Raw genomic sequence first — 14877 nt, forward strand, 5'->3', positions numbered from 1 at the left:
TTGAGCAGCTGCCGGACACGCAGCGGGCAGGCTGCAGAGCTGCGGGCGGGCTGAAAGGCACGTCGCGCCGGGGTTAATTAGCTTTGGCAGGAGTAATTAGCCCAGGGCTAATTGCGGGGCTGAACGTCAGCATCCCCCGAGCCCTTGCCGATGCCGGTATCCAATTAGGAATTAGGGGGGAACATCAGAGACGCGCTGGAGGAACCCCATCCCGGGCGGCTGGCGTCCCGGGGCATCTCTGAACACTGGGGATGGACGCAACTTGCTGGGAAGAGCCCTTTATGGGGACCACCCGGCTGAGCTGCCCCCAAAGCCTGGCTCCTGGCTGGGTTTTGCAGCAGGACTCAGCAGCAGCCTGGCTCCCCACACCTGAGTTGTGTCCCGGGGTTCAGCCCCAGCTGATACCATCTTCTTCTCTTCAGCTACCAGCCTTCAAGCAAGCCCACAAAGCAGAGCTGCTGAGGACCGGCACCAATTTAGGGTGTCTGAGGGGTAGGAGGGCAGTTGAACCCTCACCCCTGGGTTTTTTTTTCCCCTCTCCTTCTCCCCTTTCCCAGATCTGGATCCCCTGCACCGGCTGGGGCGGTAACCTGCCACCATGGGGGTTAAAACGATGCTCCCCAGCTACGAACTGGGGTTCTACGCTCTCGCCGTGACATCCGCTGTGGTGTACAGCAGCAGCGGGATCTTCGAAGCATCCAGAGGTAATGCTCCCCATCGCATCCCCCCGGAGGGGGCCCTGGGAGGGAGGATGGATGTAACGTGGCTGCTTTTACAGCTGTCGATACCAGCAGCAGATCCCTGGCTTTAATCTTTGCAGAGAACAGATTGGGAATCCTTTGCAAGGTTCAGAAAGGATTTTTGCCTTTTTGCCTCGTTGCCCTTGTCCCCATTTCCATGGCTCAGAGCAAGAGGCTGTGGCATGGCACAGCTCTCCAGCCGGTGCCCGGGACAGGCAACCACCCTGCCTACAAGAGGCTGGTTCCCAATTTTTTTGTCTGGAAGCCAAAAAACCTGAAAATCTCGTGGGATCAGCCGGGGGGTCCCTGGGATGTGCACTGCAAAAAGGCTTTGCTGGAAATTCTTGCAGAAACGGTTGAGGTACCTGACTCCTGTGGTTGTCCATGGGAATTAGGCACTTTTGGGACGGGGCGTTTGAGCCCTGATGGCTCATCATCGCGGTGAGGAAGGCTCCCTGCCTTGCCAAAACCTGGGCCCCATTTCCCAGAGCTGTTCCTCTCCCCGTAACTCTGGTTCTTTTGCAGACAGCATGAACAGAAAGGCCTTTCGGGACGGCATAAAGCCGGGCTGGCACTACTTCGGCAGGAAGATGGTAAGTGGAGGAAGGACTCAGTCTTTTCTAGCTACCAGCGACATGATTGGCGCTGACCCCTGGAGAAGCAGAGCTGGTTTTTCTGCTGCTGACACACTTTTGCAAAGTCCACGTGACTTGTATTTTCCTCCCTAGAGAACTAGTCAGGAAAATCATCAGCCCTGCAGCGCCGTGGATGCTCTTCTTTGTGTGCACCGAGATGAGCAACCTCTGCACATCTCTCCTGGGGTTTTATGACCAAGCTAAAGTGCTCGGGAGCCCTTGGGTGGAAAAGGGGAAGAAAAGGCTTTGAAAGTTGTGTGGTTTCCCCTCCAGACGGGTGTCGGGGTGGGGTGTGAGGGCTGGGGGCAGTAAGGCACCCGGTGCTGCTCCCGCAGGACGTGGCTGATTTCGAGTGGATGATGTGGTTCACCTCGTTCAGGAATGTCATCATCTTCGCCCTCTCAGGACATGTCCTCTTCGGCAAGATCTGCTCCATGACGGTGCCACAGGTGAGCCAGGGACAGGGTGGGATGGATTTGAAAGCACCAGGGTGACCTGGGATCTGTGAAGGGCGCTTGAGGGATGTTCTAGGATAGGGGGAGCAGGGCTGGGGCTTTCACCAAGCTGACAACAGGTCGGGGCCGCTCTCTTCTCGCAGCACCGGGCTGTGGTGTACATGCTGTATGGGGTCCTGGCCGTGCTGGGCAGCATGGGGCTTGTCTACCTGATGATCATCCTCTCCCACTGCCTTGTCCTCTACTCCGTTGCGCTGGCCAAGCAGAAGTGGCTCTGCTATGTGGCCGGGCTTTGCTGTCTTGCCTCCTTCAAGGTGGAGCCATTCAGCTCCTGGCAGGTAGGTGCTGTCTCGGACTACCCATCTGCCTCATTTCCAGCCCACTTGTGTCCCTCTCCTTGGGTTTATCTCCAGGGAGGGCTCCTGGGGCACCCCCAAACCCTGGTCACTTCTCCTGGCTATGTCAGAGCTCCCACAGGATTTGAGAGGGAGGGGACTCTTGTGCTGCTGAGCTTGGGAATAATCCCACAGGGGCTACGTTGTGTTTTGGTGGCTTCATGCTGGGCCAGAGCTCAGGACACCCAAGTCCTTCTTGCTGCTCAGGCAACTGCTTGTCAGCCAGGCCAGACGTGTTCCTGCCCCATGCCTCAGTTTCCCCACCTGTAACACAGTGCTTGGATGGGTTCAGTGATGCCTATGCCTATCTCCTAGGTCTCTGCCCAGTTAAGGCTTTCTCTCACTGGTGGGTGGAGAGAAGCCCAGGAAGGACCTTATAAAGCTATTCAGTCCCTCTGAAGGACAGTGCTGCCTGTCCTTGCCTGCTACTTAGCTCCTGAAAGGCATTCCCCTCTCTCCATCAGGCTTGTGCTGGCTTTCCTTCACCTCCTGGGGAAGGTTATGTCCCTGTGACAGAGTAACATTCCCACCCCAGACCAAAACCTGCATGGCCCCTAGCTGCTTGGTGAAGACATGGCCAAGAGGATCTACCACTTCCCGGCTCCTCTGGGATGCAGGAGCCAGCTAGGAAATCGAGCCCCAGTTTTCTCCTTCCAACAGCAAGGCTCACTAGCTCCAGGGACAATTGGAGCTTCGCCTACTGCCCTGAGAGTGATGTCCTCCACAAAGCAAGGGAGCACAGAAGTGGCACCACATTCCTGGTGGTAACTCTTTGTTTCTCCTCCAGAGCGGGTTTGTAACAGGAGCTTTTGATCTTCAAGACATCCTCTTCTATGGAGGAAGCAGCTTCACCATCATGCGCTGCATGAGCTTTGCACTTGAGAGCTCTGAGAGGAAAGAGGGCATCTACTCTATCTTCGACCTCCTCAAGTACAACTTCTACCTCCCCTTCTTCTTCTTTGGGCCTGTCATGACGTTTGACCAGTTCCATGCCCAGGTGAGTGCTCCTGAGGCCGGGCTGGAGGAGGACTTCTCCCTGTATTTATTTGCTTGGATTTAATGCCTACAAAAACCCACTGTCTGCCACTGTGAAGGTGCAAACAGTTGTAGAGCTCCTCATGGTCATGTAAGGTCTGTGGCCATAGTCTGGGCTGTGCAACGATGCCATGATTTTTGGGGGGAAGGGCATAAACTGATGGGTTTTTAACCTTCCCTTTTGGGTTTTTGGCCATTTCCACTGATTAATACAGGAGGGAAGACATCACTGTGGTGAAAACACCATGCTGGGATGGGGAGCGGAGGGTTCAGCCCATGTCCTTGCTCACTGGGCACCTGCACTGCTCAGTGCCTCGGTTTCCACGCACCGTCACCCCAGCAGCTCCATGCTGCCCCACTGTGCGGTGCTGGGAGACCACGGTGAGAGCCAGACATGCGGTGCTCATCCATGGGACCTCTGCATGCTGGTGGCTGTGAGAGCAAGGGAAGTCTCACGTTCCCATCCATCTGGTTCACCCAAGGAGCATGAATTTCTGGAGATGGTCTGTGTTTCTTCAGATGAAGTTATTTCTCTAGAAATAAGTAAGATTGGGTGGAAGGCTGTGTTCCAGCAACCAGGGGCTTCCTCTGTTCCCCATGAAATACCCTTGTGCCCCAAGTCTTTGCCTGTATTGCACACAACCAAGGGGACTTTTTGAAAAGCAGACTCCAAACAGCACTGGAAAACTTCAGCAGAAGCCTGGGCTGGGACCAGCCGAGCTCCGGGGCTGTTTCACATCCAAAGATCAAGGAAAACGGCAGTGCTCTCTCCCTCCTCGCTCCTTCCATCGCAACGTCCTTTTACACCAATGATCAGCCGTGGTCATCAAAGCAGACTGGTACTGCTTGCTAAGGGAGGGACCTCATGCTTGGTCAGCAATGGTGCTGGGGAGGATCGCTGCCACCCCTTTGTTTCCTTTTAAAGAAGAACAGCTACATTGAATTTTTGGACCCCAGTTGACATCTGGGTGCAAGAGCATTTGGAAAAAAACATTTGTGAATTCAGAAGAAAAAACAGCCCAGGGCAGGGGAGAGCAGCCAGAGCCTCCCTGGTGAGGAGGAGACCAAAGACCCACCCAGCCCAGCACCTTCTCTCCAACGTCGGGCTGGTGGTGGTTGCCTAAGAAAGGGTCTGCACTGGTCTTGTTTCCTCCAGTGAGCAGGACGAGCCCTGATCCAAGTCCTACTTCTGGGTCATTAACAACCTCATACTGCATGCTGAAAGGTTGAGAGTGCAGGATTGAGATCCCTTGGGTCTTGCAGGAACTATTTAAAAGGACTTTTATAGCATTTGACCCTGAGGACCATAAGGTCAGCTCTGGTGTCTCCCATGGGGGATGCTCATGGTGCATTGAGTCCACCAGCAGTCCGTTCTCAGCGGACGAGCACCAGGGACATCAGGCCCCAGCTGGGCTCTTCTCTCCAGGCTGCTGGAAGAAATGTTTCATCCTAAGACACAACTGGAAAGATGAAGCCTTATCTGTCGGGTTGAAGTCGAGGCGAGCATGGCTCCAGCAGCCCCACTGTCCAAGCCCCTCCGGAGGGGGTGCAGTGCCCTGGGGTGCCCTCGTAACCCCATGTTCCTCTTCAATCCCCGGTTTCCATCAGTCTTTCCTATGAGATGGGCAGCCCTGGCTTCTTCTAACGCCGCAGTCAGGTATCTATAAATCAGGGCATTAAACCGCTGGTGTCTCCAAGACCTGAACTCCCACCACCCCTACAAGACTTGATCTGGAGGGTCCTGTTCTTTTTGCACAGCCCCAAACCATGATGTTTATAGCCACTTAATGAGCAACCCTCCCCCCCTGCCTCTGTTACTTAAAAGTCTTACATCAAAGGCACAGGGAGTAAGTCCTCAACCCCTTTCCCATGCCCCAGCCAGGGGTCCTGTCTTGGCCTGGCCACCACTGCCATCTCCTGGCTAGATGCCCCCCTGCACTGCTGGAGCTGCAGCTAATTGCAGAGGTGAATTCCTAATTGCCTAACAGCAATTATGGGTGCAGGCAGATGGAGTCCCTTCCTCAGGGTGGGGCATATGGCCCAGGTAGGGAACAGATCTATCTCTTTGGCTCCTACTGGTGTTATGTCCTGGTGGAACCCTTGCAACCCCATGTGTGATGGGAACTCATCTGTACCAGGGCTTGGCCAGCCCTATTTGAGCTGAAAAGCATCTTCCTTACTAGGATCAAGGGAACAAATTCACTTCTGTGGGGCTGGAAGTGCGGGGGACGCAGCCCTGATCCCAAGGGGATGGTGGCAGAGTGCTGCCACCGCATGCAGACATGAGGATGAGAGGAAATGGCTTCAAGTTGTGCCAGGGGAGGTTTAGATTGGATATTAGGAAAAATTTCTTCACCGAAAGGGTTGTCAAGCATTGGAACAGGTTGCCCAGGGAAGTGGTGGAGTCACCATCCCTGGAGGTATTTAAAAGGCGTGTAGACGTGGCCCTTAGGGACGTGGTTTAGTGGTGGACTTGGCAGTGTTAGGTTAATGGTTGGACTTGATGATCTTAAAGGTCCTTTCTAACCTAAATGATTCTATGAAAGGGGGGGTCGGGGTCTGTGTCCTCCCACACATCTCCATGCCAGAGCCTGTCCTCCCCTGGCTTGTCCTCCAGCTCAGGGCCCAGCAGCCTCTTTGTATCCTTAAAGCACTTGGCATATAACAGAAATGAAAAAATCCAGCAAAGGCTTTAATTCTCAGGAATCATCTGGATTTGACGATGGGGCTGGTGCAGCAGCCTGCAGATTATGTTGGGAGAGTTCCCACCTCTTGCAGGGAATAAAGGGAAAGTAATAAACATAAGAGGATTTTGAGTACAGCAGCAATTTTTTACAGCGAGGAGGAAGCAAGGACATCATTCTGCCCAGTGTAATCCTGAAAGCTTGCTCTGATGATTTTTATATTACAATGGCCAGAGACATGACAGCTCCTGGAGGCAAAGCCCAGACCCTGTTTGTACAAGACGCAGCAGAGACGAAATCACCATCGATCAGGTCCCAACCAATTCAGGATGGCCCCTCAAGCAGCTCTCCCTCTCATTTACAGCAGGTGTCTGCAGTAGAAGCGCCAGAGACCATCAGTCATCCTCCTTCTCTTCCCAAATGACCCTGGCCAAAAAAATGCACCTGGCCCTGGCAGAGCTGTCAGATGGGATTCCAGCCCTTCTCCCAACCTCTCCTGAGCGTGCAGATGTCCTTCCCTACAGGCTGTGGCATCCTGTAGATGTGATGGGTATGGGCATCTGCTCCCCCTTAGTGACCTGCACCAGGGGCCACCCTTAAGCAAAGTTGACTTTCTGAACATGTCCCTGCAGAAAGAGCATAAAACCCAGCTCCTTGGTCGGTACGGTTTTCACCCCACCTAGGGTACGTACAGCCAGACCTGTCACTGCTGTGTCACGCTATGTGCCTGCTCTGCTGGAAACCCCGGTGGTGGGAAGAGCCTTTGCTAGGAGGGTGATCCAGGAGGCACATTGCTGCCATGCTCAGCACTGAGGCGGGGGTGTTGGAGGGGTGCTGTGGGTGGGACATGTCCTGCTCCCTGTGGATGTGTTCATGTGAGCTAGTCCCTCGGGTCTTCCTGAATCAGTGGAGATTTCAGCCGTGTAGTCTGTGATGTGATTTCTAAAGGACAGCGTTGCGTTTGGACCTTGAAAGTTTCTCCGGATGGAGGAACGTGCTGCCCATCCTGTCTCTCAGCTCAGCCCTTTCCTGGTTTGCCGTCCCGGCAGGTGAGCACCCGAGAGCTGAGACGCAAAGATGACGAGATGAGGAACATCCGGGTCCATGCCCTCCTCCATGTGGGGGCCATCATCGCTGTGGATATCTTCTTCCACTTTTTCTACATCCTCACCCTCCCTTCTGACCTGAAGTTCGTGAACCGCCTCTCGGACTGGTCCTTGGGTGAGTGGCCATGCTTGGACACGCTCACACCTGTACTCAGCTTCAAGGCAGTGGCCTTGAAGATCTCCATCCATCTCCATTGAGATGTCCATCGTCAATGTCTATGTTGGACAGTTTTGGGTAAAGCCCCCCTTCTTCCCATTGACAATGCGCAGAGCTGGGGTCTGCCAGATGGCATTGGTTTGACACCTTCGTAGGGTCCTGGAGTAAATTGTTTGGCTTGGGGTTTAAGAGGCTGAATACCAAGCCGTTCCCATTGCCTTTGTCTGGACTGGAAGGGAGCTCAGAACCTCCAAAAATCAACCCCGTGCTGTTGCAAGAGGCACATTGGTATCTCAGATGCCTTCACAGGTGGCTGCCCATTATGGGTGTTTGTGAGCCACTGAAATGGCCACAGGGCGTAGGTAGTACAGAGAGCAGCTCAGGGTAGTTGTAGCTGCTGTTTTCAACTACCTAAAGGAGGGTTGTAGAGAAGGTGAACTCTTCCTGGAGGCTGGCAGGGAAGAAGCAGGACGCAGCAAACAAGGTGCAGCAAGGTAAAGTCGGATTGCATGTAAGGATTTTTTTTTTTTTTTCTTAGAGCAGTCAAACATTGAAACAGGGGCCCAGAGGGGTTATAGATTCTCCAAAAATAGAGATATTCAACGCTTAAATGGACAAGGTCCAGAGCAACCTGATCTCCATTTGACATTGGCTGTGCTCTGAGCAGGGCTGGACTAGGGACCTCCAGAAGCCAAACTCCTGGGATGAGTAGTGGTAGCAGCGCTGGCATTCAGCTGGCAGCTGGATGGAGGATTTCAGCTGGCCAAATACATGTCTGATGGCAGCATTTGAGACGCCATAAGGTATCTGACATCCACATGGGGCTGGCACAGGGCAAACAGGGGCTGGAGAAGCCCCATGTCTCTCCAGAGTAGCAGCTGGTGGCCAGGAGAAAATCCTAATGCAGCTAGAATGGCACTAGCATTGATTTAGGGTGTCCTAAGAGAGTTGGGTGGACTGACCAAGCATGTGCGTTACTCCAGAGGGAGCTGAGCTCTTCTGCAGGCTCTGCTGACTGTATCACAACCAGCTCTGCCTTGTCCACGGTGGGAGCTCAGGCATGACTCACATCGAGGCAGTGTGTGGCCCTTAATCTGTGAGCTGAATCCCAACAAGACAGAGACATTTTAACTTCTGTTTGCATAGGAATTAGAAATCTTTGGTGTTTTTTATTGCAATAGACATGCTGCCGTGGGACGTGATGTCCCCCAAAGTCCTGAAGGAGATACATCCCGTGCCCCTCTTCACGTTTTTGACTCTCATTTTTGCTCCAGCTGGCTTGGCCTACTCCAATTTGGTGTATGACTGGGTGAAAGCTGCTGTCATGTTTGGGGTCATCAACACCGTCGCCAGACTGGACCACTTGGACCCACCCCAGCCCCCAAAATGCATCACCATGCTCTACGTCTTCGCAGAAACGTGAGTACCCCACGTGCATCGATGAAGAGAGACAGCATGTTTGACCTGAATGAAATGTGCATGGTGGGGGAGGAGGTCTGGGCTGTTCTTCTGAGCAGCTGGCCTGTAAGTTGGAGACTACCTACGTTGAATAGTCTATACTGAACCTATAGTCTAGACCTGGCCATATCCCAGGGAAATATTCTTGGGCAGGAAGCAATGGATAAGATTAGGTTACGACCACATCGGTAGCGGGACCTGTCCAAGGAAGGAGCATGGAGAACTGCTGTGAACAAGGTTCAAGTATTACCTCACCAGGGGACCGGGCGCCTTCTATGGCTGACTGCTGCGTGGAAGGGTGCCATTACACTGCGTGTTTTAACATGCTTTTTATCATCTGCATTGTAGGCATTTTGACAGAGGGATTAATGACTGGCTGTGCAAGTAAGTGTCTAATCAACCATCTCTAGTCTGGTTCAGGGTCTTCTCTTTCATCACATAGCAATGAAGCATTAAATGCTGTTCATCCCAAAGCTGAGGTGTCCTCTCTTCTGGGTGAATCCCACTATGGCATGAAGTCATATTTGGTCTGTTTATCCATAAGACCATTGAATTAATCACCACAAAATGCAACAGCCCCCCCCTCAAAGTTGGGAATAAGAGTCCTGTCCCAGAAAACCCTTTAAGTCTGGTGGGTTTGGCGTTCCCTCAAGGGAGGAAGAGTCAGGTTCATATTCCACCAAGAGGAAAGGGGAATTGAGCTCAGGTCTCCCGTACCCTGGGTAATAAGGGTGACCTGAGCTCCATCTACATCTCCCTCGGCCCTTCAGCTCTCTTCAGCCATGAGTACACACCAGCAAACCTGTACTGACGGTAGTGGCTTCTCTGTGCTGAAATCCTGTGCACCAGCAAGCATGCACCATGCAGCTCTATGGATCCCCGCGTATTATCAACCCTTTACCTGCAAGAGGGAGAAAGGGTGGTATTTTGTCCTTAAGGAGCTATAGGTTTGTGAGGAAAACAAGCCACGTGTAGCTGGACTGTAGCAAAAATCAGTTTATTGCTAGAATGTGTCAGATAAAACATCCTTCCCAGTGGGCAAGCGTGGGAGAAGGGACTCCAGAGGGCTCTCCTTGACTACGGGGAGCACCGACCACTTTCCTTGGCTGTTAGGTACGTGTATGACCACATTGGAGAGAACCATGACAACATCATGAAGGAGCTTATGGCCACCATCGCCACCTTTGCGGTCACCACCCTGTGGCTGGGGCCCTGTGAGATCGTTTACATCTGGTCTGTCTTCAACTGCTTTGGCCTCAACTTTGAGCTCTGGGTGCAGAAGTTCTTCCAGCAGGAGCCCTTTGCCAAACTGGAGGTGAGGAGTTGGGCTGCAAATGGATGGGGGAAGATCAATGGGTCTGGGGCCAAACTTTGCTGCTGGAAAACGTCCTTGACTGTACAGAGCTCAAACTTGTTTATACAAGTCAGATCCATTTTCAGCTGAGACTGAAGAGCAACATCCCTGATGATGCCGTGCAGCTCCATGTCCAAGCCTCCTGCCTGGAGACCTGAAGATCTCTCCTGTGACCTTTAGCATCCTTGTGATCAGCTACTCAGCTGTGCAAGGGAAGCGCAGTCCTGGTGCTCTGATCCCTTTACCCACCCAGAGCAAATTCTCACCTGCCCCTATGATGCTTTATGGGAAATTTAGGTTGGGGGTGGGGCTTTCAGAGGGAAAATGGATGTCCAAGAGAACCAGGAATGCAGCCCCAACGAGGCGTCAAAGTGCTACAGATGGACACAAAATCTGAAGTCTGTCCACGGGGAAATGTTTATACATTTCCATATGGAAATCATTTGTTCCTCTTGTTCCGCAAAACATCTTGGCATTCTGAGTGTTTTTGATCTGATTTCTGATAAAAGCAAATGTTTAGGTACTAGAATGAATTCTTTTCCAACCACTCCAAAGCTTAGTGCCCTGTCTCTGTTTGGGACCAAGGTGCCTCGGGGACATGTTGGAAGAAAAACTTAGGAAACTCCAGCCTGGAAACAATTATGTTCCTTATGTGTTTTGCCAACCTAAAGTCTGGAGGTCCCAAACAGGTTCAGTAAAGACCCCTTTTGAATAAAAACTTCAGAGAGCAATCCTCCCGTTTGCTCTCCTTGTTGAACTTCTAATCAGATTATAGCACTCGCGGGCAGTGAAATCTCCTTCCTTGTGGCATCGCAATTCTCAGCACTCAGTGGCCTGGGGATTCATCGTGCTCTTTGAAGATTGCTATGAACCGCTTTCCCGCTCCTCTCGCAGCAGCTGCTCCTGAGGATTATGTGCCAGTGACAATTTCACTCTGCTGCTGTCACTAGTTTTCAGCGCTCTCTCTTTTTTTTTTTTCTTTTTTTTTTTTTTTTTTTAATTCCTAGGAAACAATTTCTACCAGGAGCTGGGAGTGATTTGCACATAGGGCTAATAATAATCCTGGTATACAACAGCATTCATCTGCCTTGAGGAATGGCTTACCCAAGGCAACAGATGAAGAAAACAGTACTCAGCCATTACAATTAGCATGAAATGGTGTATAACATCTTGCCCCTACCCACGGGACCTTGAAACACCAGTCCAGAGTCCCAAATGCATCTGAGTCCAGCAGCAGAGCAGAAGTTTTACCTTGTTCTTATGTTTCTTCATCCCAGAGACAATAAAGGCTGCTCCAATTTTTGCCTACCCCTCCGCGATCCCAGCTGGAGTTTGGGTGGAGTTGGACCAATCCATCCCCTTTCCTTACAGCCCCATTTTTCCTCACTCTCTTCTTCTCTCCCCTCCACAGGCCAAAATGTCAGCGGCCATGTCTCGGCGGATTAGGGCAGTTTTTGGGGCGGCAAATTTCTGGGCCATCGTCCTCTACAATATCCTAGCCCTCAACAGCCTGGAGTTTGCACTGCTGGTCACCAAGAGACTCCTTCTGACGGGTAAGATGCTACCAGCCTTCCCCATTGAGACACCCTTGTCTTGATGGGGGGACACTGGTAGTGGAGCTGAGGACTGGGACTTCCAAGTCCTCTTGATGGTCTGGCCATTGGCTTGTTACGTGGCTGCTCCCAATGTGCTTAATTATTAATTAAAAGGTGCAGGAAGCTGTTTCTTAGCTCCCATCCTTCTCGTGTGAGCTTTCTGGGGTATGAGCTGCCTTCCAGGTGTGCTTGTACAGCTCCTAGCACAGCCTGACACTGTGATTTAGACTCCTTGCAGCAACACAAAGGTCATATTCACCCTACCAAGATGGGCTGTGAAATGGTCCACTTGCTGGAGAAAGGGATTTACTTGCCCTACCTCATCTCCTTTTCCTTTAGCAGTTACCTCTGCGTCAACCTGAAGGTGACAGATACAAATCCTCGTCCTAGGCTCCTAATGAACAGTCTTATCTGTACATTTCTAATCAGTGGATGGTGGCCCTATTTTGAAGTCTTCTTGAGCGGCCCAGGGTATAAATAGCCATCGGGAGCCCGCGGCCTCCAGCCCTCTCTGGGACGGGGCTGGCGTAGGAAATGGATAATGTGACGCTCCGGGCTCAGTGTGCCAGAAGTGCCTGCCCGCTGAGCTAGCTGGCTTTTGCTGGTTGCATTATTCATTTCGGAGTTCCTGTTTTAGCAGGTACAGAGCCTGTGTCTCCCCGCTGCTGTGGATACCAGATGCGTGGTTACAAATGCCGTCAGACCCTTCCTAAGTGGAAGGAGAGCTGCCGGCTCTCAGTCACTTACCCAGGTGACAAAAACATGTGTTTCCTGGGCATGCACTGTGTCCCCACTGGGTATGGGGACAAGGCTGGGGTTGATCCTCAGCGTCAGTGGGGCACAAACCTTCCAGAAGGTCACAGTGCTGAACAACAATGGACGCGGGTAGGTTGAATGGGCAGAAAGTCAACCACCAAGTCTGAACTTGGGGGCAGAAGGAGTTTTGGAGGTAAGGGAGTGCTCAAAGCCACTCCAGCATATTCCCACATTAACCGCGGTCCATGATGCTTTGGTGGGCTCAGGCGCCGCTTCATCTAAAATCTGATCCTGGGAATTTCTCTCTTCTCTCAGTGAAGCTGTAGGGCTGGATGCACAATGGGAAATGTCGTTGGCCATCATGAACTTGTGGGACCTCCCAAACCTACCTGAGAGGCAGCAGTGCTGGAGAAGAGCTGGCCTCATTAGGCAAGCAGCTACACCACGATGACCATGTCTCCCTCCATCTTCTAGGTTTCCCTGTCAGCACCTTGTCCATCTGGTTTATCACATACTGCGGAGTGCAGCTGATCAAAGAGCGTGAGCGCATCCTGGCCATCGAGGAGGAGAAGTGTGACAAAGCAAAGGTGGAGTAGAGGGAGGCATCGGCAGGCTTGTCCCAAAGCCTCCTCTCCCCTCCAGCCCCTGCTGCCGGGTCAGCCACTGGCCAGGGCTCTCCAAGCACTCCCGATAATCGACTGCTGTAGCTCACCCATGTAGAAGTCACCTGGAAGGCGCAGGTCACCCCCTTGCTGCAGGAAAGATTTTCTATAAGACACAGTGGGCGTTTCTCAGGCTCCCCATGCATGGCAGACTGCTGAGGTAGGCTCCCAGGACATTTCTTTAATGCCAGCAAGAGCCATCCCCATCATTTTTCTGACCTTCTGACATTGTGCAGGCCTAGAGATTTCATCCCCTGCTTCCCATAACGCTCGGTCCACCAGCACTCAGCTCTCCCACAGGACCTGTAGCCCATGTCTCCCAGAGGAGACTCTCCACATCCCACGGATGGAGGTCTTAGGGTGGGCCAGACACACAGCTATGAGAAAGGGATTAGCTGGAGCTGAGCCTGCTCTGGGCAGACCATCTCCAGGTTGCTTCCAGCCCAAGCATCCCATGTTTCTTTCACTACAAGAAATGGTTAGCATCCACTGTCAAGTGTTCAGTACCTACGGTTATGCAGTAAGGACTGTGAAATGGCTCAGCACGATCTATACCTACCAAGAGGCTAATAAATAAATAGTACCGTCTCTATAGCAAGGGGAGGGACCAGGAACGGCACATTGAAGGGTAATTAACTTCCCACCGCTGTCAGTGGGTGCAGAGTGGTGGCTGTTACGATCTCTGCAAAACAGGTCCCTTCAGTGCTCAATGTCTTGAAAAAAAATTATTTCGTGCCAACATCAGGCATAGTTAATTGAGAGTGCGGGAGCCACACCTGCTTCACAGCCATCGCGCGTCATGTACAGGTCGCCCGGGCATGCTGAAGAAACACAACACGTGGCTCACAACTGCTTGGTCCCTGGGCCCCAGCTCAGACCCAAAGGGCCCTCCACTGCTGGGTCTGAGACCGATGTGGCCACCGTGACCATCCTGCTGTGATACGTGTCCTGGCACTCGAACCAAATCCCACTTGCATTTTTTACACGCCATGGACAAAGGTTTAAGCTCACATTCCTGCCCATGGCTGAGGAACAGAAGATGCTATAGCCAACTCTTGCTCATCTCCAGCCATCCATCCCTTTACTCAACTGACTTCGGTGCACACAGCCTAAGCCCATGACTGCGTGGCTGAATGAGCACACACACATATGTACAACCAAAGGAGAAAGACCCTGAATGAAGAGCAGTGATTTGGGACTCAGTGGCGGAGGGGAGGCCCATGATAGACTCCTCGGAGAAGTAGACTTTGGGACACTACATAGTGAATGCATTGAATAAATTTACATGTGTGAAACAGTGCCTTGGGGAAAAGGTAGGTTAATAGTTAAAAAATAGCTCTGATTCTCTTATGCTTTAGAGTAACTTTCAGTGGCCTTATGTCTGAGTTCTGTTGATGTTTGGTGAGAGCAGAATCTGGACCACTTTGTAATGTGGGTTGAGACGCTTGGTGCTGGTGTGTTCTGGCTTCCCTGTGGATGAAACAGGATCAGTTCCTAGCCAGCTTTCAGCTCTGCCAAAGTAATTTGTGAAGTCCCTGATAAATGTCATTTATTTATGTAGTAAATAAATGTGGGAAATCTGTGGCACTTGTTACGCTGCTGTATAATGCAGGTGACACCCTGGGTAATGCACTGCCATCAGAGCTGAGGGACACAAGGATCTGTTTGCAAGTCCTCACCTCCCACCCCTGATTGTGACACAAGATAAGACATTGCTGAGTTTGGTAGAAACTCACCTTAGCGGCATCACCAGATTGGAGGTTTGGCTGCTGCTGATTCATATTCACTTTTACTTTGACTCCACCTTCGTACTGATGAAATATCACGAGCCTACTGCCATCAAAC

The 14877-nt window shown here is 52.0% G+C and overlaps 1 protein-coding gene across 1 annotated transcript; it reads left to right on the forward strand.

Moving 5' to 3' along the window:
* Positions 1-561: 561 nt before the first annotated feature.
* HHATL (hedgehog acyltransferase-like) lies at positions 562-14085 on the forward strand. Its single transcript, XM_009333289.1, has 11 exons — positions 562-704; positions 1266-1333; positions 1711-1824; positions 1974-2168; positions 3013-3222; positions 6994-7165; positions 8482-8626; positions 9014-9049; positions 9779-9980; positions 11431-11572; positions 12845-14085. Exons 1-11 carry the CDS (start codon positions 599-601, stop codon positions 12964-12966), a joined length of 1512 nt encoding a protein of 503 aa, XP_009331564.1. The 5' UTR covers positions 562-598; the 3' UTR covers positions 12967-14085.
* Positions 14086-14877: the final 792 nt, after the last annotated feature.

This window comes from Pygoscelis adeliae, unplaced genomic scaffold (genome assembly GCF_000699105.1).
Source record: "Pygoscelis adeliae isolate BGI_AS28 unplaced genomic scaffold, ASM69910v1 Scaffold88, whole genome shotgun sequence".
NCBI classification, from domain to species: domain Eukaryota; kingdom Metazoa; phylum Chordata; class Aves; order Sphenisciformes; family Spheniscidae; genus Pygoscelis; species Pygoscelis adeliae.

Bases quoted from the DNA above. Each gene is read 5' to 3' on its own strand.
- HHATL (XM_009333289.1), top strand. From the start codon at position 599: ATGGGGGTTAAAACGATGCTCCCCAGCTACGAACTGGGGTTCTACGCT. The intron at 7,166-8,481 runs GTGAGTGGCCAT...TTTTTGCTCCAG, and splicing joins CCTCTCGGACTGGTCCTTGG to CTGGCTTGGCCTACTCCAAT. The intron at 8,627-9,013 runs GTGAGTACCCCA...TCTGCATTGTAG, and splicing joins CTCTACGTCTTCGCAGAAAC to GCATTTTGACAGAGGGATTA.